Raw genomic sequence first — 27238 nt, 5'->3', positions numbered from 1 at the left:
GCCTCCCCCCAATTATCTAGAAAACAGGGATCGCTGCTCCATTCAGTAGTGGGAGAACTTTTCAATCCGCTGTCTGTATGCCGGGATATCTCAGTGCTGTGCTCAATAATTTCTGACGCTTCCACACTATTGAATGGAGCAACAGGACACATACCCGACATACCGCTCCAGAGAATGCCCGTTCTCTACATCATCGGGGGTTTGTTTCTGGAATAGATTGGGGTCTCAGCAGTCAGACAATCACCAATCAGATTGTTGTCCCTTCTCCTGTAGGACAGGACCACAACTTTGTCCTTCACAAAACTGTCGGACAAAAAAAGGGGCACATTATACAATCTGGGTGCCATTATATAGTGTTGGGGCAGTATTCTATATTGTGAGCACACTAGACAGGGGGGTTATGGGAATGACCAGGGCACCGGGAAACTTATCAGACGGGTCGCCTATGATGTGGTACCCCTCGTACAACTCTTGTGGAAATTTTATGTTTTACTGTTCGTCTGTAAGGCCCCATGCACACGACCATATGCATTTTACGGTCCCGTTTTTTAGGCTGTTTTCCGGCACCCCGATGTAACCATATGCCATTGTAAACTAGCCACATCAGCAAGAAAATACGGTGGACAATACCTGGCAACCCACCGCAATAAACGTAAAAAAAAAAATTAACAAAGTTCTTTTTTTATATGTTGCCAGGCCTATTACTACCTTGAAATGTATAGATAAATGGTCAACTGGGTGTTACTATTCTCAAAAGTGGGGGAGGAGGACTGTACATTCAAGGGTAGATTTTTTTGTTGTCGGCACATGAGGAAACCCGCACCTCCGGCACCACTGAATACATCAGGAGGTTCAGGGATCCCGTATGTATTCGGTGGGTTGGCTGCGCTGCCTTACAATTTAGTCTTGTGTCGTTGCTTGCTGCAGGAACACCCCACTGTAGCCCACTCCACTGCCTGCTGAGCCCCCATCATGCTCCTCCCCCTTGGCATGGAGGTGTCGTAAAGGGAAAATAGTTGTTATACTCGGGACAGATTTTACACGCTCATGTAAAATGCGCCTCCATCAGGTATTTTCCGTCTGTCAATTTATTTCTATTCTTCGAGCAGTAAGAACAGAGGAACGACACAAGCCAGAGTTACAACGGTGCTCCAAAATGTATTGGGTATACAAGCGTGTATACCATATAACAGACACGTCGGAAGAGGTGACCTTTGAAAGTATAACCTACACTTTATAAGTTTACACAACCTGTAGCGGCGAACGTCATTCCTATGTAATATACGCTTCCCATGATGCACTGTGACCGGTTTAATAAGTGCGCTCGGCGTCAAGAAGTTGCTGCAAAATAAATATATGGAAAATAGATTCTTTGGAAAATTAATCCTAAAATTAGGTTTCGTTTAAAACTTCGTCCTATAGGCTGTCCTCTCTGCGCTGTGTTTCCCCTCTTAATTTTTTTCATTTTGCTGCCATATAGAGGAATGGATTGGAGGAGTTTTTTTTCTTCCTGGTTTTTTTTTTATTTTTTTATTTTTTTTTACCAAAAAAGTGTATAAGCAAGATGAGAAACCTTTTATTATTTTTTTCTATTTTTAAACACACCTCTATTCATAACATCATATCACTTTGGCTCTGTTGTCCAACGACATGGTAGACTACTATGCCCGGCGTCTCATCCTGGGTAGGGTTTAGTCTGTGCATTGCCCCCAGGTCTATGTTTTATGGATTGAACATGGTTGTGTGAACCAAGCTGGAGAAAGTTAAAGCTACGTGTGTGAGGCTGGTCTCACGCTTCTGAGTACCGTCCACGTGTTAGCTGAATGCACCGGTTTGGCTAAACTTGGCTCAGTTCAGGTGAACAGCTGTGATTGGGTCGGTAAATGCAATCAAAATGCATATCAAGACCTGACCCAAGACGGCCATACTTGGCAGGTGCCCCACAGTATCCTTTACACCAGTTGTGTTTGTTTTGCACACCATAGCCAGGGGTGCACCATCCATGAGGCAAGTTGAACCTCTTGTCTCAAGCAGCACCATTTCACCAAGTTGGGGGGGCAGCATCGGTGGCTCAGTCATTTACTATAAAGCAACAATAATGTCTCTTCACACGCAATGTGACCCGATGGGTAACCCCACTGACCAAAAAGATAACCTGATGTATTACTTTTGGATGGGGTTTAGGGGCACCGTTCTATAGCCCGCCACCGGCAGCAGAGAGTTTGGGTTCATCCCTGACCATACCTAGGTGTTTTGGATTGCCGTGCCACCATGAGTGGGTCTAAAGCATGTAAGAGGTTAGAAGTAAACTGGCTAAACCTCCAATATTGTTCTCCCCAGCCTCAAATAGGCAACCTGGCATCAGGGTTCATTGTTCTTAGTGCCCGATACATAGGCCAACTTAGGGCGTCATGAAAACAGCCCCAGATTTCAGGCTCATTGAGATGACCATGGTCATCCCAGCCACCTTATCTTAGTTATATATGTTAGGAGTCTCTGCTTCCCTGCCAATCAGCAGCATTGAACTACTCCCCCACTGCTGTTTTGGGGAGAAGCTGTGTCTCATTACATCATGTATAAAAGTACAGTCCTTGACACTGCGGTCGGTCCGTGAAATCAGACAGTTTCCGGTCTGGGATTCACATGTGTTTTGACACTTCAACTTTGGATCTTATAATAAAAAATAGTCCCAGTGTCAACATCTGCAAAGAGTTTGTATGTTCTCTCCGTATTTGTGTGGATTTCCTCCGGGTCCTCCGGTGTCCTCCCACGCTCCAAAACATACTGGTAGGTTGATTAGATTGTGAGCCCCATTGGGGACAGGGACCGATTTGGCAAGTTCTGTGTAATCTGTGTGCACTATATAAACAAAGGAATTATTAAAAATGATGCAAAAATTCTAATTGTTGTGTAGCCTGTAGTTGCCCATAGCTGCCCCTAGAGGGCGCATGGCAAAAAAATTACATATATTGAAGGAATATTACAGTTTACCTGCAGTTTTGCTAGTCATATCAAGGCCAATGATTTGTGCAGGTGAAATTCTACGTATAATACAAGAAGCTAGCGGGCTCCGAGACGACCCGAGTATCATTGAGCTGTGTTACATTGGGACACCTGTGTTTTGTTGGCACAGGGTGGCTACATTTCCTACCCAGATCTGCGGTGTGCTACACAGCTTGATACATTTCTGGGCGGATATAAGGTCTATAAACTGTTTGGGTTTTTTTTTTTTTCCTTTTTTTTTTTTTTTCCCTCTTCTAGTGGTAAATTTCCTTGTATCCGACTTTAATTATGCAGTTTAATAGATACAGACACATATTAGACAGCCATAAACACTGCTGGATTTAGAACTATTGCCGCATTCATTCTTTCGGGCCCAGGGTGCACCTGTTCTTAAAAATCATGCTTATTTATTGCTATCCACTTTAGCCAACAAGCTGTTCTTAGTTAACAAGCGTCTTTGCTTTGTCAGCCCGTAGGGTGTTTTGTGGACAATTTTTCCATACAAAAGCACGAATGTCATCTGAATACGCCAGTCTAGACGTTGTTGCAGGGCCCTTTGGCAGAATGTGGGTCATAGCAGGCCGTGGAATCCCTCTCTGCATTATACACACTACACTAGATTTGCTTTCATTTATGCATTAATATCGACTTATCTCAAGCGACTGCACATATGTGGGGTTTTTGCCAGCGCTCCTTTACACTGGAAGTTTTGTCTAATTTCATTTGATGTAAGAAGTCGGAATAATTTATCCTGGGAAAAAAAATGTATACGGGCAATCCCTGGGTTATGGACAAGAGACTTTGTGGTTTTATTCTTAAGTTGTTTAACTTCAGATAAATTTTTTATTTTTTTTTTTAACCCTGTGACAATTGGATTTCTTTCTTAAATTTTGGATTGTCCTAGGAACAAGTAGTAACAATAAAACTTCAGTTCGGACACCTTTAAAAACTCTTTAGGCTATATTCACACTGCCGTTGCAGCGGCGCCGGGGAGAGGAGGAGGGGGTGAGCCCCGTTCACCCCCACCCCTCTCCATAGCTTAACATAGAGCCCAGCGCCATATTCCATCGAAAGATAGGACATGTCCTATCTTGCTACGGAACGGGCCATACCGCTCCCGTGCGGCACCTTGAGGCCATTGCGATGTATATACGTCGGCCGTATATATGCCCCTCATACATTCGTGTGAATGTAGCCTTACAGCATTACGGCCTGGGACTAAAGGTCAAATCATAATCTGCATCTAGAGAGCTTCATCTGAGGTCACAGTGGGCAGAGGAGTCCGTCTGTAACTAGGGGTCGTCTGTATGTTGGATGTTCTTAAAGAAAATCTACCATCGAATTCCATCAAGATAAACCAGGGGGACACTTACTCATAGATCCAGGCGCCGTGATTGTAGTAGTATTATGGTTTTCATCCATGTCCTCCTTCCTTCTAAAATGAACTTTTAAAATTATGCTGAAGCAGCTGGAGGGTGTTACCAGAGCCCCACCTTGCTGTATTTTCACAAGCTGTTACACTATGCAGGATCACTTCCCCCTTCTCACGGTGTGAGAAAGCAGAGGTAGGAGGAGGGTGAGACAGTCTAACAGCTTGTGAAACTGCAGCACAGCGGGGCTCCCAGAGCACTTTGGGTTCATTAGCATAATTTAAAAAATTTATTTTAGAAGGATATACATAACTAATACAAGAAGATTACCACAATTTCTGAGCTAAAAAAGCGCCACATGGCTTTTGCTTAGGTATGTAAAAATAATAAAATTAGTACTTGCCTCAAGCAGACTCTGCAGCTCCTTTTCTCTCTAGGGGTTCCTGCAGTGTGGGTAAAGACAGGTCCATGCATTCTGCCCATGCACACACTATAACAGTGATGGCGAACCTTTTAGACACGGAGTGCCCAGACTACATCCAAAATCTACTTATTTATCCCAAAGTGTCAACATTTAAGTACAATTTAAGCAGTAACTTCTTGCTGTTATGGCTTTCAATCGTATCAGTATCCTAAGAACACCAACACAGTAGAAAGAAAGGGTGAAAAATTCAGGTTCCCCTGAATAGGAGGAATTTTCGGGCCTGGAGCTGAAGCTACAATAATATTCCAGATCTATCCACCCCTTCCCATTCCTCCTGTAGTCTCCGGCAGCACTGTCTCTTTAAGTTAGCACTGAGCGCAGAAAGTCCTGGGCCTTCTGGGAATCCATGAAAATCCCTTGTGTTCTCTTTGGTGATGGCCTGGGTGCCCACTGACAGGGCTCCGAGTGCCACCTCTGGCACCCGTGCCATAGGTTCGCCACCACTGCTCTATGATGTGGCAACGTCGCCACGTGATGACAACATAGTTTGTGCGCAGGAAAAGCACATGTACCCTACAGAATTAGGCATTACATTACTGGGGGAGGCTGCCTGGGCATTACATCACTGGGGGGGAGGGGGGGACTGGGGATTACATTCCCCGGGGAGACTGCTGGGCATTACTTTACCGGGAGGGGCTGCTGGGTATTACATTACTGGGGGGGCTGCTGGGAATTACATTACTGGGGGGGCGCTGCTGGGTATTACATTACTGGGGGGGCGCTGCTGGGTATTACATTACTGGGGGGGGGGCTGCTGGGTATTACATTACTGGGGGGGGGGCTGCTGGGTATTACATTACTGGGGGGGCTGCTGGGTATTACATTACTGGGGGGGGCTGCTGGGTATTACATTACTGGGGGGGGCTGCTGGGTATTACATTACTGGGGGGGGCTGCTGGGTATTACATTACTGGGGGAGGCTGCTGGGCATTACATTACTGGGGGAGGCTGCTGGGCATTACATTACTGGGGGAGGCTGCTGGGCATTACATTACTGGGGGAGGCTGCTGGGCATTACATTACTGGGGGAGGCTGCTGGGCATTACATTACTGGGGGAGGCTGCTGTGAATTACATTACTGGGGGAGGCTGCTGTGAATTACATTACTGGGGGAGGCTGCTGTGAATTACATTACTGGGGGAGGCTGCTGTGAATTACATTACTGGGGGAGGCTGCTGTGAATTACATTACTGGGGGAGGCTGCTGTGAATTACATTACTGGGGGAGGCTGCTGGGCATTACATTACTGGGGGAGGCTGCTGGGCATTGCATTACTGGGCGAGGCTGCTGGGGATTACATTACTGGGCGAGGCTGCTGGGCATTGCATTACTGGGCGAGGCTGCTGGGCATTACATTACTGGGGGAGGCTGCTGGGCATTACATTACTGGGGGAGGCTGCTGGGCATTACATTACTGGGGGAGGCTGCTGGGCATTACATTACTGGGGGAGGCTGCTGGGCATTACATTACTGGGGGAGGCTGCTGGGCATTACATTACTGGGGGAGGCTGCTGTGAATTACATTACTGGGGGAGGCTGCTGTGAATTACATTACTGGGGGAGGCTGCTGTGAATTACATTACTGGGGGAGGCTGCTGTGAATTACATTACTGGGGGAGGCTGCTGGGCATTGCATTACTGGGGGAGGCTGCTGGGCATTGCATTACTGGGGGAGGCTGCTGGGCATTGCATTACTGGGGGAGGCTGCTGGGCATTGCATTACTGGGGGAGGCTGCTGGGCATTGCATTACTGGGCGAGGCTGCTGGGGATTGCATTACTGGGCGAGGCTGCTGGGCATTGCATTACTGGGCGAGGCTGCTGGGCATTGCATTACTGGGGGAGGCTGCTGTGAATTACATTACTGGGGGAGGCTGCTGGGCATTACATTACTGGGGGAGGCTGCTGTGAATTACATTACTGGGGAAGGCTGCTGTGAATTACATTACTGGGGGAGGCTGCTGGGCATTGCATTACTGGGGGGAGGCTGTGGCCTAGGCTTATACTCTGGTCAATCCTTTTTCCCAGTCGTTTGTGGTAAAATTAGATGCCTCGGCTTATACTCAAGTACAGACAGTAATTATTACTTTAATACAAGTAATATGATGTTATGTAAAGGATTATAATTTTTGCTCATTATTTAATAATTTCCACTTTGCTTTGGACCGGTTACACGACTGCTGCTCCAGGTTCCCATAGTATACATGGGTAGGGAGTAGAATAATAAAGCGGGGAGCACCTGGAGCAGATGTCTTTATATTATAGTAGATGGACTGGAGCTATTGTAAAATACGTTACAATGATGACTGTAATGGCTGGCTGGAATGAATGATTTCATGCCTATTAAAATAAGTTATAGCGCCCCGCTGAGCCCTTAATTAACAACGCATTGCCTGTAAATTTATGGGCGAAAATTTAACGAAAATAGGAAATGCCATTAAAGAAGCGAAAACTGATTGGAACAAATTGCACTTGTAATTGTAAAGACGGAGTAGCTGCGGCTGCTTACGATATGGAGGGATTTGTGCACAGGCCGTCCGTCTGTCCGCCCGCCCGCCGGCCTCCTCCCCCCACATCGCTCGCTGCCGCAGTAAAACGTATATTAGCGCTGGAGAAAGCCTGCCATCTTTTTTATGACTTATACTAATAGAAATATTTGTCCATAAAGTTTGACACGATAAGAGTGCGTCTATGTAGAGTCGGGGGTGATTGGTCTTGAAGCCACGGGGGTTAGTAAGGCTTGGATGAGCCATAAAAGCGCTGACCTCTCCCCCGTAAAGAGACGCCATTGTTTTCTGTAACCCGCACTGCATTGTGGATCCAGAGGGGTTATGTAAGGTTCCTCAGATTGTGTGTACTGAATTACACAATACATTTTTTTTTTTTTTTGCTTCCTGTAGCCTCAAGGTGTGTTACTTGCTTCTGTCAGCAGAAATTTTTTAGTAGTGGAACTATTAATTTTCGCACGTGGGGCTTAAAGCAAAGCATCGCCCTCGGTGAGCCAAAGGTGACCCCAGGGCTATATATCGGAGACTTGTATAAATTGCAGTTCCCTAGGGGAGTATATTCTTCTGCATCGGTAACGGTGTAATAGACCGCCGTGGTATTTTTGAAGGAATTTCCTGCAGTTGTGTTCCTGGCTTTATATTAAAAAAATATGAAGTATTACTTCAACCAATGGGGGAGCTCTGATAGTGCTAGGGCTTTCGAGTAGTCAGAGGTCACAAATCACAAGGGACTTTTCCAGTAGAGTTCAAGTTTTGTCCAACTGAGAAGAAATTTTCAATCACTCGCAATTCATATGTCAAAGGGGTTGTGTCTGTAATGCCACGTATCCACTTTCCACAGAAGACGGGTTTCTGTGGATCTGACAACTTGGTTCTGAGTTATCTTAAAATCGCGGGCCACGGGAAGTGCCACTAGTTTCTAAATACTGTTGGTCAAACCCTCACTGATCAAGCACATCTCCATAAGGATTCCTGCAAACAAGACCCGGTTCAATGGATAGCACCCCAGCTGATGGCAGCAGTGTTTCCTATCGTCAGGATTTCAGCAGACTTATCATGCCGATGACGCGCGGCCCACAAACAATGGGCCACAGATCCGCTATTTATGGCACACGACAGTGGAATACTGAAGGGTGAATTACTGTCAGTGGAGGCACAATCTGTTAAATATCGATGTCCTATGCTTAGAAATGGCTATCGATATCTGACTGTAGGGTTTACAACCTCCACTGTGGTCTACTCACTGATGGGTGGACATTCCTGTTCAATGTGTAGTGGCCATGAATGGTACTGCTACTCACTAGAAAGACACTACAAACCCTGCACCACTGCTGCCATGTTAGCATCTTAACTACAATATATAGGGCAGAGCGCCCAGGCTAACCGCATGACCCCTTTAAATTGTGGGCATACCAGGGCATTGTATATTACAGATCTGAACAAAAAAAATACCCTTGAAGAGAAAACTTCTTAAGAGGACTATGGACTGAAAGGGTACCTATCATGAGAATTTAGTCCCACAAACATCCGCCAGATTGTTATCCAGGACAGTAATAGGATCACAATGATGTCCCGCTATTATGCAGAAATAGATCTTTGAATGATCTTCCAAAACTTGGGAGTGAGGTGTCATGGTAGTGGAGAAAAAAAACAATGTGCTACCTATTAATGGCTACATTTACACCATATCGTAGCCATATTGTTGGCCTACATCGAGTCATGATGTTTACTTACAACACCGGACTGGAACATATCCCAATGTATGCTTATACAGTGATATACATCTACTGGTTCCACCGCCTTTCCCCCGAAAACGGGAGGAGGAGTGAACATCAACATCAGCCAGTGATTGCTGCAACGAATATTCATGTAGTTTCCCCAGTGATGTAACTATCCTTATACGTGCAGTTACGTTATTGGGGTCTTCCTTGAGTGTACGCTCAGGGGAGGTCGGGGATAGATGCCATACAGTTGCACCCGCCCTTCCCCACTGGGCTTATACATCAGTTATCAGAATGGAAAGACGCAGACAATGGAAATGCCTTCATTTGCCGGGATATGTCTGGACACATTCGCTGGGAGCTTTCATGTGTATACACTGAACATATCCATTAAAACAAAATGTGAATATAGCCTTCCAAAACCAAGTACATCACCATATAAGCTACCTTTTAGTAGCCGATATATAATGGGGTACCTCTCATGTATAACCTCATTCATACCAAGTGGGGATATCCTTCATGTCTATTCTCTTCCAATGTGACTCCTACAGTCATACAAATACTGGGGGAGATTTATCAGAAGTGTCTGAGAGCAGAACTGTTTTACTTGCCCATGGGAACCAATCGGAGCTCAGCTTTCATATTTCCACAGCTATTTAAAAAATTACAGCTGAGCTCTGATTGGTTTCCATGGGCAACTCCAAAAGTTCTGATAAATCTCCCCCCAACTGAATTTAACATTCTTTTTCTCAATAATGCAAAATCTCCCAAAATATTGAAGGATGTCATTGGGATCTTGGTGGTTGGAGGTTTTTAGGCTTAATCCTTATGACAGGTTCCCTTTAAAGACTTATATTTCCTACATTTGTTTTTTTTATAGGGAAATTTTCTTACTTGATAAATCCATCTGAAAACGATATACTATGTAGCTTAATCTGAGAATATCCGGCTCTTTGTGATGGTGAAATGGTCGATGTGGACGCCTATGGATGAACAGGGGGCATATTGTTCCCCCGCCGCTTAATTAACAGACTTGATAATTTCCTAAAGCGGCTTCTATAAGTTACAATTCCTCTTTAGCCTGATGGACAGGATAATAGTTTGCATTGATTATGATGGACTGGTGTCATTGTGATCTGCATTTCTATAAGGTATTTCCCCTTAAAGAGACGTCTTTCCCGTAGGAAAAAAAAAATTCTGTAGACCCTGGGTGGGGCGCGGCAGTTTTTTGTTAATTAAAGCTCCGACGTAGACAAAAGTGTTTTAGTAATGTTAATTACTTTCCTACGAATAATCCGCTGGCTTCTGAAGTCGCCCATTGGTCTGGAAAGATGTCGACTTCTAAGTTGGGGACCTTGGGACACCTTGGTTAATATTAACTCTTCAATGTTTTCTCTGCTTTGTATTGGTGTTTTGTGAGATAAATCACTTTCCGGGGCCTCATTCATCTGGGAGACGAGGGGGGAAAGGGATGGGACGGGGCGAGACGTAATCTTTCTGATGTGTTGTCTTCTCTTCTTTAGGATATCTCCACCATTACTGGATTTCCCGATGAGGAGCTGAAAAATAGGAAAGTTCGTATCTTTGTCCCAGCCAGGAACGCGATGCAGTCTGGTGTACAGAACACCAAGAAGTGGAAACTTGACTTTGATACTCGCGAGCGTTGGGAGAACCCCTTAATGGGATGGGCCTCAACGTAAGTGTCTTGGATAGATCTCTGTCCACCTCTTTTAAGGACAGAAGGACCTATACGACATCTCTAGAAATACGTTTCTAGCAGGCAGTTTAGGATCAGTCATGGTCACAGTCCTGTGTGGGACATCTGGGATCGGCCTCTACCTTTAAGGCACCCTGGAAAGCTGACTAGAAATCGGTGAAGCACAGGACAAACTACTTTTCCGTTCTGTTGAGTTGAAGTTTTCTATAACCACGTAAAGAACAAAACGGTCACTGTAAATCCTAAGTGGTATATGACCGATGAGGGGCATATGATCTGCCCCATTCTTCCAGAACCCCTTACTTAATGGACAAATTCCAATCATGGGAAAACTACTTTAAAGGAAATGTACCAAAAATCCTACATCATAAACCAGGGACACTTACTCCTAGATCCAGGCACTGCGACTGTGGTAATCTTCTTCCATGTGAAATCAACTTTTATAATTATTCTAATAAGCCAGAAAGTTCCTTGGGATTGTTACCAGTGCCCCTTTGTCACACTGTACATGTGCAGGTTTCCCCCTGCTCCCTCAGTATCCCCCCCTCTCCCTCTGTCTGCTGTAATCTCACACAGTGTAACAGCCTGTGAAGCTACATTACGGAGTGGCTCTGGTAATGACCCCTGGCTCCAAAGCATAATTTAAAACCTGTTTTTAGAAGGAGAGAGGCCATGGATAACAAATATAAGAAGATTATCGCAGTCACTGTGTCTGGATTTATGAGAAAGTGTCCCCGGTTTATCATGATGGATTTTGATGGTAGATTTCCTTTAAGTACCCTCTATGAATAATCATTCGGAAGATATTGGTGCTTCAAAAATAAAATATTAATGCCATCTATCGGAAGAAAAGTTTTTATTATCCCCTCCAAAAAGGCACATCTCTGGCTGTGAACTTCCTCTTGTATAGAATTTAATCCAATTTCAGCTCTGATGCCAAACTGCAGTACCAGGCCCTGCCCATAGTCTAGAGTGGCGCTGTTTCCAAAGGAAGTATTACGAATCCTTTATCTGTTAAATCCCCTGCTGATCTTCTTTTGATGAGATGGTTGTTAACTTCCCTGGAGTTTCTGTGTCACATATTTTTTATATAATTCGGTCCTATAGTCTGATTAGTAGAGACATCCCGGCCTTCTTCAAGTTTTAAATTGCATCATTTGAGTGTTTTCCGTGGAGTTATACCTTCTTCTAGTCCGGCATGTTTTGCGGCATTGATTTGGTTGGATTTGTGCTGCATGTATTTGGCTTGCCCGGAGATGGTATACACATGGTTTGCATATCCCCCCCTCCCGTCTTATGTATATACCTCTTTATGTTATGCAGCTCTGTGGGACATATGTTCTTGGGGAGAGAAATTTGTTGCAGAAGATTAAGTATGTAATTATGTTCTTATAATAAACATCAGAGCTGCTAAAAGTCAAGCCGGCTGCTCGGGTAGACATAGACGCGGCCAAGATTGGGCCATTTTCGACCATGTAATCCCTAGATAGCGGAGAACCTGAGCTCCAAACAGTCCCTAGTCTTAATAAACATTGGAGGTCCCATGCGTCTCTCAAGGTCCTCAGCGCTGGAGATGTGTAAGATAAAGACGTGATCGTGAGGGCAGACATATTGCTGCACTTCCCGTAAGTAATTGAAGATTACCCCAACCTTACATTGCTTATATTAGAGAATAGAAAGTGTAGAATACAAGCACTTACAGGGGGCTTACCCACTGATTCACATTGGTCCCTGTGCTGATGGATCAGGCCCAACCTGTCATGACAACGGAGGTCTATTGTTTCCTGTCTAAATGGATCAGCAGTGTGCTTGTGGTTACCTTTACAAAGAGAAATTGGACCTATTCTACTAGGCATCCCTGCAGTCCAACCCCATTCATTGTTGAGTTGTATTAGCTCCTTAAAGCCTTTGAAGGACATCTACCGCCAGGATGAAGGACTGTACACCAAGCACACTTACATGCTGTGGTGTGTTTCCCCCCTCTGATAGGATCTGCTCTTCTTTAAGTTTCTTGTTTTTATGAAAAAAAGGCTTTACAAATTATGCAAATGAGCACGAGGAGCTCCAGTCTCCTTAGATGTCAATGGAGCCAGGAGCCTCATAGGCTTGTTTGCATAATTTTAAGCCTTTTTTCCCTTAAAACAAGGGAATAAGAAGCTAAAAGAAGAGTGAATCCTGCAACAGGGGGGCACACAGCAGTATGTCAGCGTGCTTGGTTTACAATCCTTCATCCTTTTGGTAGATGTCCTCTAAAAAGTATCCTCTGTTTCCTGTGGGAGCATGGAGGACCATTCAGTGTGGACATTGGTGGTGGGAGCATAGAGGACCATTCAGTGTGGACATTTGGTGGTGGGAGCATGGAGGACCATTGAGTGTGGACATTGGTGGTGGGAGCATGGAGGACCATTCAGTGTGTAGGCTGGTGGTGGGAGCACGGAGGACCATTCAGTGTGGACATTGGTGGTGGGAGCATAGAGGACCATTCAGTGTGGACATTGGTGGTGGGAGCATGGAGGACCATTCAGTGTGGACATTGGTGGTGGGAGCATGGAGGACCATTCAGTGTGGACATTGGTGGGAGCATGGAGGACCATTCATTGTGGACATTGGGGGTGGGAGCATGGAGGACCATTCATTGTGGACATTGGTGGTGGGAGCATGGAGGACCATTCAGTGTGGACATTGGTGGGAGCATGGAGGACCATTCATTGTGGACATTGGTGGTGGGAGCATGGGGGACCATTCAGTGTGGACATTGGTGGTGGGAGCATGGAGGACCATTCAGTGTGGACATTGGTGGTGGGAGCATGGAGGACCATTCATTGTGGACATTGGTGGTGGGAGCATGGGGGACCATTCAGTGTGGACATTGGGGGTGGGAGCATGGAGGACCATTCATTGTGGACATTGGTGGTGGGAGCATGGAGGACCATTCAGTGTGGACATTGGTGGGAGCATAGAGGACCATTCAGTGTGGACATTGGTGGGAGCATAGAGGACCATTCAGTGTGGACATTGGTGGGAGCATAGAGGACCATTCAGTGTGGACATTGGTGGTGGGAGCATGGAGGACCATTCAGTGAGGACATTGGTGGTGGGAGCATGGAGGACCATTCAGTGTGGACATTGGTGGTGGGAGCATGGAGGACCATTCAGTGTGGACATTGGTGGGAGCATAGAGGACCATTCAGTGTGGACATTGGTGGGAGCATAGAGGACCATTCAGTGTGGACATTGGTGGTGGGAGCATGGAGGACCATTCAGTGAGGACATTGGTGGTGGGAGCATGGAGGACCATTCAGTGTGGACATTGGTGGGAGCATAGAGGACCATTCAGTGTGGACATTGGTGGGAGCATAGAGGACCATTCAGTGTGGACATTGGTGGTGGGAGCATAGAGGACCATTCAGTGTGGACATTGGTGGTGGGAGCATGGAGGACCATTCAGTGTGGACATTGGTGGTGGGAGCATGGAGGACCATTCACTGTGGACATTGGTGGTGGGAGCATGGGGGACCATTCAGTGTGGACATTGGTCCTGAGAGTTATGCTTGGATGTGAGAGTGAAGTGAACACACTGCTTACTTTTTTATTTTTTTTGCAGCGCTGACCCCTTGTCTAATATGCTTCTATCATTCACCTCTAAAGAAGATGCTGTTGCCTTCGCAGAAAAGAACGGTGAGAGATGTCCCTGATCCCCGCTATCCGCATTTTACCTGTGTGACCCTGTGCCCTGACTCCCCAGACGCTGCCATCCTCTGTTCTGCGTATTTATAGAAAGGGTTAAGTGCTTCTAGCATTGTCACCTCTCTGTTGTAATATATGTAAAAGTGCACAAGAGAGATTATTGTCCTAGCTTTATACCTGAAGGACCGGGGCTGTATGAAACAAGTTATAGTCCTCTTTCACACAGCCGGTGTGGGGCGTATATATCCTCCGGACATCCCCATAGACAACTATGGTATGTGGCCACACGTACAGCAGAAGTAGATGAATACTTTGTACATGGTGTCTGACATGTTATAGAGCAGGAGTAGCAGCTGAGCAGATTGTACATAGGGTCCTATCTGCAGGCAGCATGTTATACAGCAGTAGGAGCTGAGCACATTGTACATAGGGTCCTATCTGCAGGCAGCACGTTATACAGCAGGAGGAGCTATGCAGACTGTACACAGTGTCCTATCTGCAGGCAGCATGTTATAGAGCAGGAGGAGCTATGCAGATTGTACATAGTGTCCTATCTGCAGGCAGCATGTTATAGAGCAGGAGGAGCTGAGCAGAATGTACATAGTGTCCTATCTGCAGGTAGCAGGTTCTAGAGCAGGAGAAGCTGAGCAGATAGGACACTATGTATAACATGCTTCCTGCAGATAGGACACTATGTACAATCTTCAGGCAGCATGTTATAGAGCAGGAAGTGCTATGCAGATCGTACATAGTCCTATCTGCAGGCAGCATGTTATGTAGCAGGAGGAGCTGAGCAGATTGTATATAGTGTCCCATCTGCAGATAAAGCTTTAATGCTAGATTTAAAAAAAAATCTTATCTCCTTTGCAATGTACAAATGTTTGGGTAGAAGGCTAAAATTCACTTTACGATGATCTCCCCTGCACTTGGATCAGATTTGTTACATTTTACATCCAAGCAAATCACGCAGAGCGTGTCCATCTCATGGGGACGTTCCCCTATAGTGCGGAGCTTAAGTAAAGTTTATTTTTTATGTAAAGGTCCTTTCTGTGTTGCTCTGTAATATCCCTGGAATCGCTCCCCGCGCTTCATCTGGAAGACTCTTGAACAAACACAAGCAAACAATTTCTCCTGCGCTGTGTTTACATCTTCATGTATATAAATGTCTCTTTGATGCCGGAGCCACGTGCACAGGCGCAGAATATAAAATCTGTCACTTGCCGGTGATTTTCTATGTTTAGTTTCTGTTCCCGTGTTTACGTCTAATCAAGCTTCCCGCTATATGTCATTTTTATAGGATGGAGTTACGAGGTCGACGAGAGGAGGATTCCAAAGGCAAAATCCAAGTCTTATGGAGCAAACTTTTCTTGGAACAAACGGACCAGGGTATCCACAAAATGAATTGTTATTGGCCGCTCCGTAAGTCAGACTGCGAGCGAGGTCAGCTGCGCTGTATTTATAGCCCGGGTATAATACAACTCTTAATCTCCTAATAAATATGACCTTTAAACTACAAACACTTCTTGTGGTGTCTATTTAAAATGTTTTTGAAGTTGCCAATTGAGCCTTTGATAAATTTATCTATATTTAGAGGCGATTTAAGAGAGTTCACGGCTCTAGGAAACTAGCGAGCGCCAAGTCCGGTAATAGCAGAGTCCAAATCAGCTGCAGCGCTCAGCAATGTGACAGTATTTTCATAGACATTGGCTAATCCATCGGGGAGGCATTCTTGCTTTGTTCTCGCTCCCGTAGTCGGCTCTTAGATTTCCTTTCACTTATTTGTACAGACAATGTCAGCGCGCCTCTGCTCTCCCCCATTGTCTTCCCTGGATGAGAGAGACTTTATAGGCCGATATACTGGAAATCACTACAGATATGTCCATGAAAACTTCGACAACTATTATACAGAGGGTGCGGAGAGTAGTCAGACCCCTTTCAATCTTTCACTCTTTGTTTCGTCGCAGCCAATTGGTAAGATCCAAAATAGTTCACGAATGTGCACTCTGGCCGAAAAAAAGAGAAATGTAGATATTTTTGCTAATTTATTAATATAACACAGTCATAAGTATTCGGCCTCTTTGCTCAGTGTTGAGTAGAAGCAGCCTTGGATCTGGTACAACCATGAGGCTTCTTGGGAAGATGCAACAAGTTTTTTACAGCTGGATTTGGGGATCCTCTGCCTCTTCCTTGCAGATCCTCTCCAGGTCCCTCAGGTTGGATGGTGAACATTAATGGAGGCCATTTTCAAGTCTCTCCAGTAATGCTCAATTGGGTTTAGGTCCGGGCTCTGGCTGGGCCAGTCAGGATTGGTCGCAGAGAAGTTCTGAAGCCTCTGCTTTGTTATTTTAGCTGTGGGTCATTGTCTTGTTGGAAGTTGAACTTTGGACAAGTCTGAGGTCCAGAGCTTCTGGAAGAGGTTTACTTCCAGGATATCTCTGTACTTGGCCGCATTCATCTCTCCTTCAATTACACAGAGTGGTCAGACATTTCTGGTGGGGGCCCCATTATGAGTAAAGTGATTGGGACCCCGGGGCACGCGCCCCTGGAGCCCTCCATATAATCCGGCTCTGATTTTAGGAATACATAAATGTCAAACTGTTGACACCTTGAGACGCCTCCACTCCTGGCCATGTAATCCCTTATATACCATGATCAAAAGGAAGGTAACACCTTAAGAATGTAGCGGGAAGAACAGCTCTATTCTCTGTGCAGTGGCCAAGTTTTGTTATTGCAGTTCGGCTTCCAATGACTTGTATATAGAATGTAGCTGTTGGACACTTGTATATAGAATGTTGCTGTTCTTTCCCTGTTCCGTGTATTTCTACTCGTGTTGGAGGCAGCTAGAATTGGCTGATCCTTGGGGAAAGCCTAAAGGTTAAGAAAGTGTCAATGGCATAACACTGCATGTCAGGTGTAAGTCACTGTGTTTATCAAGCCATAAACCTGAATATAGATAAAATGACACCAGACTGAAAACAGTAGAAAGTTTCTTCAAGCTCCTCCCCCCCCCCCCTCCTCATACAGTGAATCATATACAGGTCATCAGTGTTATCCGTATCACCCTGACAAGTGATCAAATCCCCAAAAATGTGAAAGAAAGCAAGCAGGTAAGTTATTTCAGGAATTTATAAACCTCAAGTGTGACTTTGTACAATCTTCACTATTACACATTTAACCCCTTCCTCAGTTATTCTACATCGGGAGGGACTGAGGCCGTGTCATAGTGATACGCAGCTGGCACCTCCTAACACAAGGCCGGATCAGCACCACATTTTATGTGGCATAAGAGGTGTAGAATATGTGAAAACCTGGTTCAGCTTTTAGATTCAACACAACTGACATCTCCGGAAGTCCTAATCCAGTCCCTGCAATGGCCCGAGCAAATAAAGTGGACCTGCTGTCATTATGTATTGGCTAGGATGCCTGACATCATGCTTCATATGTTACAGCCAATGGTGGGGCACAGTTTGGTTGGCGGAGAGGGCAAATAATTAGGATGTTACATTTGTAAATTCTTGTCCTGTAAATACAGCCTGTAGGTTGATGTGGTCCTTGACAAAATTTAGTTTGACGCTCCTGCATAGGTCAGGTTCAAAGATAACTCCAATACCACCATTACATCCTTTAGATTTGCCTGTACAAGCAGTCCCCAGGTTACGTACAAAAGTACATTAAATTACCACCTACCAGGTCCATTTGTAACTAGGGGTCGTCTGTAAGTCAGGTTTCCTTAAAGGACACCTATCATCAGGTCTCTGCCACTAGTCCTGTCACCTCTACCTGTTGGAGCAGCTCACAAGGATCCATCCCAGCCTTTATCTAGTTATTTCATACATTATTCATTGTAAAATCATCTATTCTTTATCATGTAAATGAGGCTGGTCACATGGTCAGAGGCAGTGATGTCACCCCTGTTCCCCCTCCCCTCTCCTCCCACCTCCTCCCCCTGCTCATGTCTGTGTGTAATGTATAGTAAAGCATGGCTAGTGTGTTTGCTGCATCTGCTGACATGCTGCATCCTCCTAATATACAGGTGAGAGACACAGACATCAGCTACACATGAATCTGACATGTTCTGCTATAACATGGCTGCCTGGAGCTGCTGTATCTCTCCTAAACACACACACATGCGCACACAGGCTGCAGGGGGCGTGGCCACCAGCACCAGGAAGCACATCATTATACAGCCTCACATCATTACACAGGCTGTCAGTCAAGCACTGGGGGAGTGGCTGTACCTCCCACTCATGAATAGAGTGGACAGCTTGAATATGCTAATGCTTCATTGGACATCTCACAGGTCATTTGCATACAGCTTTAGGACCTCATTGCTTAGGTTTACAGGCATGTAGAGGGACAATGAAGGGATAGAGGCAATGCTCTCTAATGGCAGTTTATGAAAATATATTTAGTTTAGGGGGGTTATTTTGCATGACGGGTTCTCTTTAAGTAGGGGACTGCCTGTATATGACATCAAATGACAGCAATGAATAGTTGTTTTTGGTCCCGTTAATTTTTTTTTATTACATTTTTGCTGGTAGTGATAAGCCTAAATGATACCAGTGCAAACTAAAGTTCATCTTGCAAAAAACAAAGCCTTGATGGTCTTATGGACAGAAAAATTTACAAAAAACACTATACCTCTTAGTAAGCAGACAGGCAAATTACTTTTTTTTTGTGGTACTGATCTGCAGATTAAAGGTTGTTTATGGCACACTGTGAATTGATTGCACATATTAAGTCAAAATACTAGAGAAAAAAAAACACACCTTGTCCCAGAAAATTGAAAAAAAAAAAAATAAATCTCAAATAGAAATGTTGAAAGAAATATACAATTGTCTGTGGGGTGGAGCTGCTGTTGGAAGAAAGCATTCTTGTTTCTCATCCTCCAAATAAACCACCTAAGTAGAAGCACTTACTCGTGGATCCAAGCACTGTGACTGTGGTAATCTTTAAAATTATGCTAATGAGCAGGAAGGGCTATTGAAATGGTTTTACAGAGCCCCTTCATGCTGTAGCTTTTAGCTGTTACACTGTCTCCCTCATCTGCTCCTGCTCAGCATTCCCTCTGCCTGGTGTGATCTAGCTAAGCAGAGGAAGTTTCAACATACAGTGGTATGGGGAAATGCTCTTTACAGTGTAACAGCCTGTGATTCTTCAGCACGGAGGAACTCTGGGAACTGCCATCTTGGCGAGGAATGTCTCTCTCCATGGCGTCATCAGGGAGCAAAGATCCGTCGACATAACAGCCTCGAGTCTGTACGAGACAAGAAATATTGCGATGCTCTTTCCCCCGCTATGTAACAGCAAAGCTCGAGCGTCCTTCAGAATGGAAAATGTAGAGCATCAAATTATACTTGTTGAAAGTTTAAGGTGGAAATTGATTTTCTTTGTCAAATACAGTGACAGGTGCAGTCCCGATATTACAGATATAAATATGTGCCAGTATCACGTAGGCCACTCGCTCCAGCAGGTGTTTTCCAGTAGTAAAAAAAAAAAAAAATTCTCCACTAAGAGTAAGTCTCGGTAAAAAAAATTCTCCACTAAGAGTAAGTCTCAGTAAAAAAAATTCTGTGTGGGACCTCTAATAAGATGAAGATAAAATATCAGACAAGGCTATAAAAGTTATGTACAAATACTGGGCAGATTCTAGTAATTATGGCAAATATTTCTCCGGTTTCCCACTAGAAGGGAAAATAACAAAAAAAAAAAAAAGAAAAACTAAAAACTTGGGCGTAGTTTATTTTTACAAGCGGAAGAATTTTTTTTCGAGTTTTGGGCTCGAAACTCTAATCAAGAAAATTATACATATAAGGCATTTAATTGCTAAAATGATAGATAACTTTTTACAATCCGTCTCCTTTAGATCTTAATCTATCCATGGAAGTTATATAAACACGAGCAAAAACACTGCCCGCTGCAATCACACACATTTATTTTTCATGCACTCGTACTAAGAATAGACCTAAAAGGTTGCAAGATGGAAACTCTCTGCTTATAATCGTCTTTTTATGGGGATTTTAGTCCCTCGTGCATGACGCCCTGCCGGTAGGAATTCATCTGATTTCTCAAGAATATATTATTCGAAGCAAAAAAAAAAAAAAAAGATAATGTAATAAATCAAACGATAATTTCAACTTATTTCAACTTATTTTTTTTTTTTAATTTTGTTATCAATACATTTATGAAAAATTTATGAATGGATGATTGCCAGAACTGTGGAGCGTTACGTTGGCAGGTTTGAAAATTTTTTTGTACTCTCATAAACTTTTGGAAAGTGGTGGTGCAACTTCTTTTTATCATATTGATCATATACCGGCCGTGATAAAAATGTATATTCTTCGTCTAAGATTACGTCGCTGTGGTTGTTCTGTTATAGTTGCAGAAAAACTGAAAAATGTAACTAATTGACAACTATATCTGGCAGGATACCTTCTGTCATGTTTTGTTCATTTAAGGAAATCTACCATCTAAAAAAGTAAAAAAAAAAAACATGTACAAATACTCACCTCTGCTCTTCTTGATCCCAGCGCTGGCCGTCGCTAGTCTTGACATGTTAGAATTGCCTAGAAAAGAAACTTAGCAGCGCAGAGCCCGGGGACAAGACATCCAGCGCTCTGGGCTGCTAATTATGCGTGCCCCCTTCATCACCTCGCTCTCTAACATGGGTGAGGGAGGCATCTATCACGCAGGAGACATGATGTTGCCTCCTTCTCTCAGCATGGGCGAGGGCATAATTAGCAGCCCGGAGCTCCGGACATCTTGTCCCTTCACTCCGTGCAGCTATTTAGAAGTTTCTTTTCTAGGTGATCCCGGCATGTCATGATTTGCGAAGGGCAGTGTTGGGATCAAGATGTAGAGGAGCGGAGGTGAGTATTTGTGCATGTATGTTTACTTTTTTAAATGATTTCCTTTAATGGGGTTTACCACTGATCCCAAACTAACAGAGGTGACCCTACTAGGGTTTTATACTTACCCTGTTAAAGTTTGGGGCTCGTTGTTGGGAGTTGTGGATACATCTGCATGCCCCCTCAATCTCTGATTTGGGAGGGTGCAGACAATAATGGAAATTAGTCATTTCCTGAAGCCAGCAAGATAAGGGGCTCCTCAATCCACTGGTCCAGGTTTGTAATGTCGTATCTATCTGTAGTTCAGTCTCCTTGCATTCAGTTGTAATACCAATCACAGCCACTATACAGTATACAGTGCTGTGCTTGGTAGACTGTAAAGAAGCATAAGGTTTGCTTATTACTACAGGCTCTTCTAAATGATAATTATTGGGGGTGCCAGGTTTCAGGTACCTGTTGGAGGGATTCGGGACATTAAACCACCCTTAGGTCGTTATGGCTCATTGTCACAGACCGCCTTTTGTCACCTTGATCAGGGACCGTATTAAACAAAAAACAGATCATTACCTTGAGATGGATACCGAAATCTGCATCAAGCCCAATTCTGGAGCTCCTGGCGCTAGTGATCCAGGTTTAGGAAGACTCTTGCTTCTGTCTATATGTGCTAGATCTGCACCGGAAATATGTAGGGTCGGGAAGTAAAAGCTCTCCTTATGGAAACTTTGCCAATTGAGGCCGCCTTGCAGGCGTGTGGAGACTTACCGCCATTGACACTCCACTGGGGGACTTTTGGGAAATAGGTAAATACATTTTCCAGGATGGGTTAAAGTAAACAATGTATGCAAGTACATATGTTTTATTGTAGCCCCAGACAGAGGAGAGAGAGGGCCATTTGGGACACTAGGGTCCAATCTAACGATTAATAAATGGGCCTGATGTAATTTTTAAATGTACGACATAGAGGGGGCAACTGTGACACAGCAGATACCCGGTTTTATGCACTATTTTTTACTTTTTTTTTATTATCATACATTTTTTTTACTTTTATTGATTTTATAGATTTTCTTTATCATTATTATTTTTTAGATTTTTTACATTTTTTCTTTAGAATTTCTTATAAGAGTTGCAGGATAGTTATGGATTGGTTTAGTTTTGCGGTCCGTATGATAACTCAGTAGCTTAATATGACAGTTCTTCATAGAACAGAATTACGTGTTTATACATTTTGTCTTATTGCTGCAGACAAAATATTTTCCTGTTCTTGTTTTCTTTCGTTTGGCTTTGGTGCTGATCTGTCACAATCCGCCTCTAGGCTATTATATTTGTGTTTTATGCAGGTGTACATGTTACAGAGGTCTGAGCATTGTATTCACAATGTACGGCTTCCATATATGATGTCAGGCAGTGCACATACATATCGTAGCGTTTTTGGAGATTTTATTTACATGACCCGACCTTTTTGATCACCAGAGTAGCGGCAACAGTGCCACCAACAGGTTAGTGAAGTTTCTGCAACTTATTTTTTTAATAGACTTGGGTTCAATGTTTGTAACCTCTGTGTATGTGGTGGAGGAGGTTACACATAAAGATTCTCACGAGTGAAATTCAGGAAAACTTGATTTTCTTGTTGTGACATTCAAATTTTGTTACGATTGGTATAAAAAAAATTGTGCGTTACTTTCCTGTCCGGATTTCAAGATATAGGGACACATTTACTTACGGGTCCGCTGGAGTTCCCTGAAAGTGCATTGTCCGACGATCAGGCACTGTGCCGCGATTCACTAAGATCATGCGCCTGATATCCTGCATGTGTGGCTTCCCCGCTCAGGTCCACCGGAGTTTATCATCTTTTTAGTGGTGCATGTAAGTGCTGGGGCATGCGACACTATGAAAGTTAAATCCCGCGCTCAGTCCGAATCAGTTGGATCGTCCGATGGCACGCCCCCCCGATTTGTGGGCCAAAAAATTATCACGTGCAGCACAATCCCAACGCGGACACCTGTTAAATACCTGTGTAAGCCGTGCAAAAGTGAGCAGCGCGACCCTTAGTAAATGAGCCCCATAGTCTGTCTTCACAAGCCCAACCACACCTTGCATATTATAATTCCTCTCGATGCACCAGGTTTGCCGTATTCGACTTCTTGTCTTAAGGACAATATTTTCATCAAACTGATGACTGCAGGTCTCTCTGCTTTCCTTGGATGATCATGTACTATACAAGAAGATTGATGTCCTCTTAAGGTCCAACATATTCACAAAACAAAATTGTTCCTGCTGCTTAAAGGAGTTTTTCAGCATAAAGTTTTTAAATCGGATGTGAATTCCAAAATGTAAATAGTTTTTTTCTGCTGCTACTAGATTTGTTGCTTCCATTGGCAGCCATGGTGATTTTCAATTTGCAGTAGTGTATTATAATATAGGCGGTTTGGGTCCTAGCCCGGGACCCAAGCCTTCTAGGGGGCCCATGGCCACCCAAACCAACCACCAAATGTTGTACCGAGTAGAACCTTCACCCATGAAATCATCATACGGTACATCTGTTCCTGCTCTCATTAAACAAGTACACAAGAGCCGCTTCACAACCTTTAAATGTCCTCCAAAGGTCCTGAAACCACAGATTGAAAGCAGGCAGAAGAGAAGCATCCTCCATTCCTCAAGAAGCTTCTAGTATCGTATTTAGGAAGTGATCCCAGACTTGTAGGGGCTTTAATATTCATACAGCCCGGGGCCCATGGCAGGAGGAGTACACAGGGCTGGGGAGTAAAAAGAGAGACAAATTTACATGCAATTCCTAAGTGTTGTAGGCCTTTCTGAAGAGATGGGTCTTTTGGGTGGTAGTCCGGGTTAGCTCATTCCAGAAAATTGTTGCAGTTTGGGAGAAGTCTTGGAAACACGAATAGCATCTTACAACACTTTGGGAGATGTTATGACGGAGGGGGCGTGCAAATAGTAATGGACATGGGCTACCTCCATCATCTGGAAATCACCAGGATGCGGGACATCTCAGGAAGTCCAGTTGCCAGTGGGTCACGTGACCCACTACTGCTGAAAACGGCTGAACAGCAGCAGCTAAAATACTTTTTTACTAATTCTATTTGAGATGGCCAACCCCTTTAAGTGTAAGACAACTGTTATATTTTTACATTGATAATATGAAGTTAAAATCCACCTTTTTCCCATAGTGCTTGTCAGTGATTTTCCAACTCCTCAATCCATGGTAAACATTATTATGTCCGTTATAAGTGTGTGTTTATACCACATCACTCTCCGGGGTTTGCCATCTGTTGCACATCACTAGGAAGGATTACATCACATTATCAGTCATGAAACATTTACAAATCAACCAACACAGAGGGTTCTGCATGCGAGGCTACAGCTGGTTGTCCTTCCAGTGTTACATGATCCTCACTCTGCTTATCCTACTCCTCATCCGCTCCCGAGAGACCCAAACTTCTTACTTTACTTGGTCCATGGTGCCATTGGCTGAATATTTCCCCCGCTGAGGAAATGTGGTATTGCAAGGCTCCTCATAGATTGTAAGCTCTTACGATCAGGGTCCACAATGGGTCCAGCACTATTTGAAGTCTTTTATCTACAATTTACTGGGGTCTCAAAGTTGATGGGTCAAAGGTTCTGTGATGGCACTGCTTAACCTCTCATCCCCATAGAGCGTCTGTGTTACCTGACACCTCTGTGAGTCTTTATACATCTTTTTAGCAAGAAGGAGTTAAGCATAGATTTTATAGATTTGTATCGGGAAAGAGGGCGGATGATAAGAACCAAAAGAATGAGAGATTTAAGATATATTAGGACACATTTATCAGGGTGTGTAGGCCGTAAACTGGTGAACAAACCCTAAAATAGGTGCCAAGTGTACTTGGAGGAGTGTGAAGCACGGTACGGGAAGCTACGGAGTCGGCCATCTTGAGTAGTTCATGCCTGGGACCTGTCCACAAGCTATAGCATGCACAGGCATTGGCACAATTTCTACACCGGACCTGGCAGCGAAGTGCCCCGCGGGTGCAGCACAGCCAACTTATAAATCTAGTGGGGGTCCCATCCTCTCATGGATGAACCTAAACTCTCTGCCTCCTGAGGCAAGATATAGAATGATGCCCCCTCGGCACCATCCAGTAGTATATCAGGTTTTTTTTCCAGTAAGTGGGTTCACCATGCAGTGTCTCACACCAATGCTGACATCCGGTATGAAGACAGACCACTTTTAGATGTCAGAACCTTCTTTGTAGCAGAGAAATGCATCACTGATGCTTTCACCCATCTTGCTGCAGGTGGTGATGCCTGAGGCAAGAAGCTCAACTCGCCTCATAACTGGTGCAACCCTGCCCTCCCCTCACCAAAACGTCTCTTGTCTTCACTTCTACTACTGATTACTTCAGTTTTTTCAAAAGTTAGTGATCATTTTTGACCAGCCTGATGAGATTAAGCTGGGTTTGATGACTTTTACACAAAATGTGGCTACACAGAAAGCTGACTGTTGATGAAATCTCTCCCCCTGTAAGTGGCACATCACCCAGACCTCCTCCAAACATCCTTTAATTTGGCATATGTTTAATCAAACTAGTTATGGTGAAACTTTTAGATACAGAGTGCCCAAACTACAACCAAAACTCACTTTTATGTTGCAAAGTGCCAATATGACAATTTGAGCAGTGACCTGATCTCTGCTGTATGACAAGTTTCAATTGTATTGGCGTCCCGAGGACACCAATGCAATAGAAAGCAGGAGACATCTGGATTCTGGCTTCCCTCCAGGGTCCCCTGAAGAGGGAGAATCAGGGGACCCAAAGCAGGAGCTCTAATGATAATCCTTCTCTGTGCACACCTTCTCTCTCGTCCTGTAGTCCTGGCAGCCAAGTAGGTGTCACTTTCAAATAGCACTGAGTGTGGTGCGTCATGGGTTGTCTTGGACTGCAGGAGGAAGCCATTAGTCCTATCTGGTGAATTCTGTGCTGGGTGCCCATAGAAAGGGCTCCGAGTGCAACCTCTGGCACCCGTGCCATAGGTTCGCCTCCACTTGTATAGATCATGACATTGTCAGGCAACATCCAGAAGTTCCACCTGACCCGGTCATCAGTTGTGTCTTCCATCAAATCGAATATATACGAGGATCGTTCAGGAAATATAAGTTTTGTAAATGTCAAAGAAAGTTGAAAACTCGAAGTAGCTGATCTGGGTGTGTCTGTACTCAAGATCCTCCAAATGTCACTCTCCCATCCAGGTGAGATTAGAAGACCAGGAGTCTCCTATACAGTAGCAGCTTTTTTAGGAGGCCAGGAGATACTTCTTGTGAGCACATTCCGCCCGTCTCGAAGGTAACTTAAAGGAATCCAAATGATCGTTTCATCAGGCTACAACATTAATACTCTTAGAAGCTGCACTTAATGGAATAGACTCTAATTACCATCCAACAGAAGAAAAAATATACACCCCAATGAACGGGGATGTGTTTGGATTACCGGCCAAGAATGTGAAAAGTAGCTAACTTATGCAATTTCTTCAGAAATCCGATCCTTTATAGCATTAATGAAGCGAGACTGAAAAGCGCCTTGTCTTCTTCCAAATGTATTCTTTTATACCAGGGAAGAAAACTTTTCCATTGAGCGCTACAGACCACTTCAGCTGATTCATCCGGATCGGAAACGGTTAACGTCTAGGGCTGGGCGCTGCTCGGCGCTGGATAGTGAACGTAATTAAAGGGAATTGTGTCGGATAGAAAGGAGGCTTTTAACAATAATATTGACGAGGAGCGGAATAATGAGCCGTTTTTTTCTGATGTTGAAGTTACTGGGGAAACTAGTGGTGACCTCTCCTGGGAGCGCAGACAATGTGCGCACCTTGTGAGCCGCGCTGCAGAGAATAGAGCCGCCATTGCACAATGTGAT

The 27238-nt window shown here is 44.3% G+C and overlaps 1 protein-coding gene across 1 annotated transcript in view; it reads left to right on the top strand.

The window, feature by feature from the left end:
* Positions 1-16004, top strand: part of NDUFS4 (NADH:ubiquinone oxidoreductase subunit S4) — an 82760-nt gene extending 66756 nt beyond the window's left edge. Inside the window, exons 3-5 of the mRNA XM_072136207.1 lie at positions 10607-10779; positions 14405-14478; positions 15785-16004. Of these exons, the coding sequence (XP_071992308.1) occupies positions 10607-10779; positions 14405-14478; positions 15785-15888 (351 nt within the window). The 3' untranslated portion in view covers positions 15889-16004. The remainder of the gene's footprint in view (positions 1-10606; positions 10780-14404; positions 14479-15784) is intronic.
* Positions 16005-27238: the final 11234 nt, after the last annotated feature.

Source organism: Engystomops pustulosus, chromosome 1, assembly GCF_040894005.1.
Source record: "Engystomops pustulosus chromosome 1, aEngPut4.maternal, whole genome shotgun sequence".
In the NCBI taxonomy this organism is placed as follows: domain Eukaryota; kingdom Metazoa; phylum Chordata; class Amphibia; order Anura; family Leptodactylidae; genus Engystomops; species Engystomops pustulosus.
Note: the sequence above shows the minus strand (reverse complement) of the source record. Positions and strands in the feature narration are given on the sequence as shown.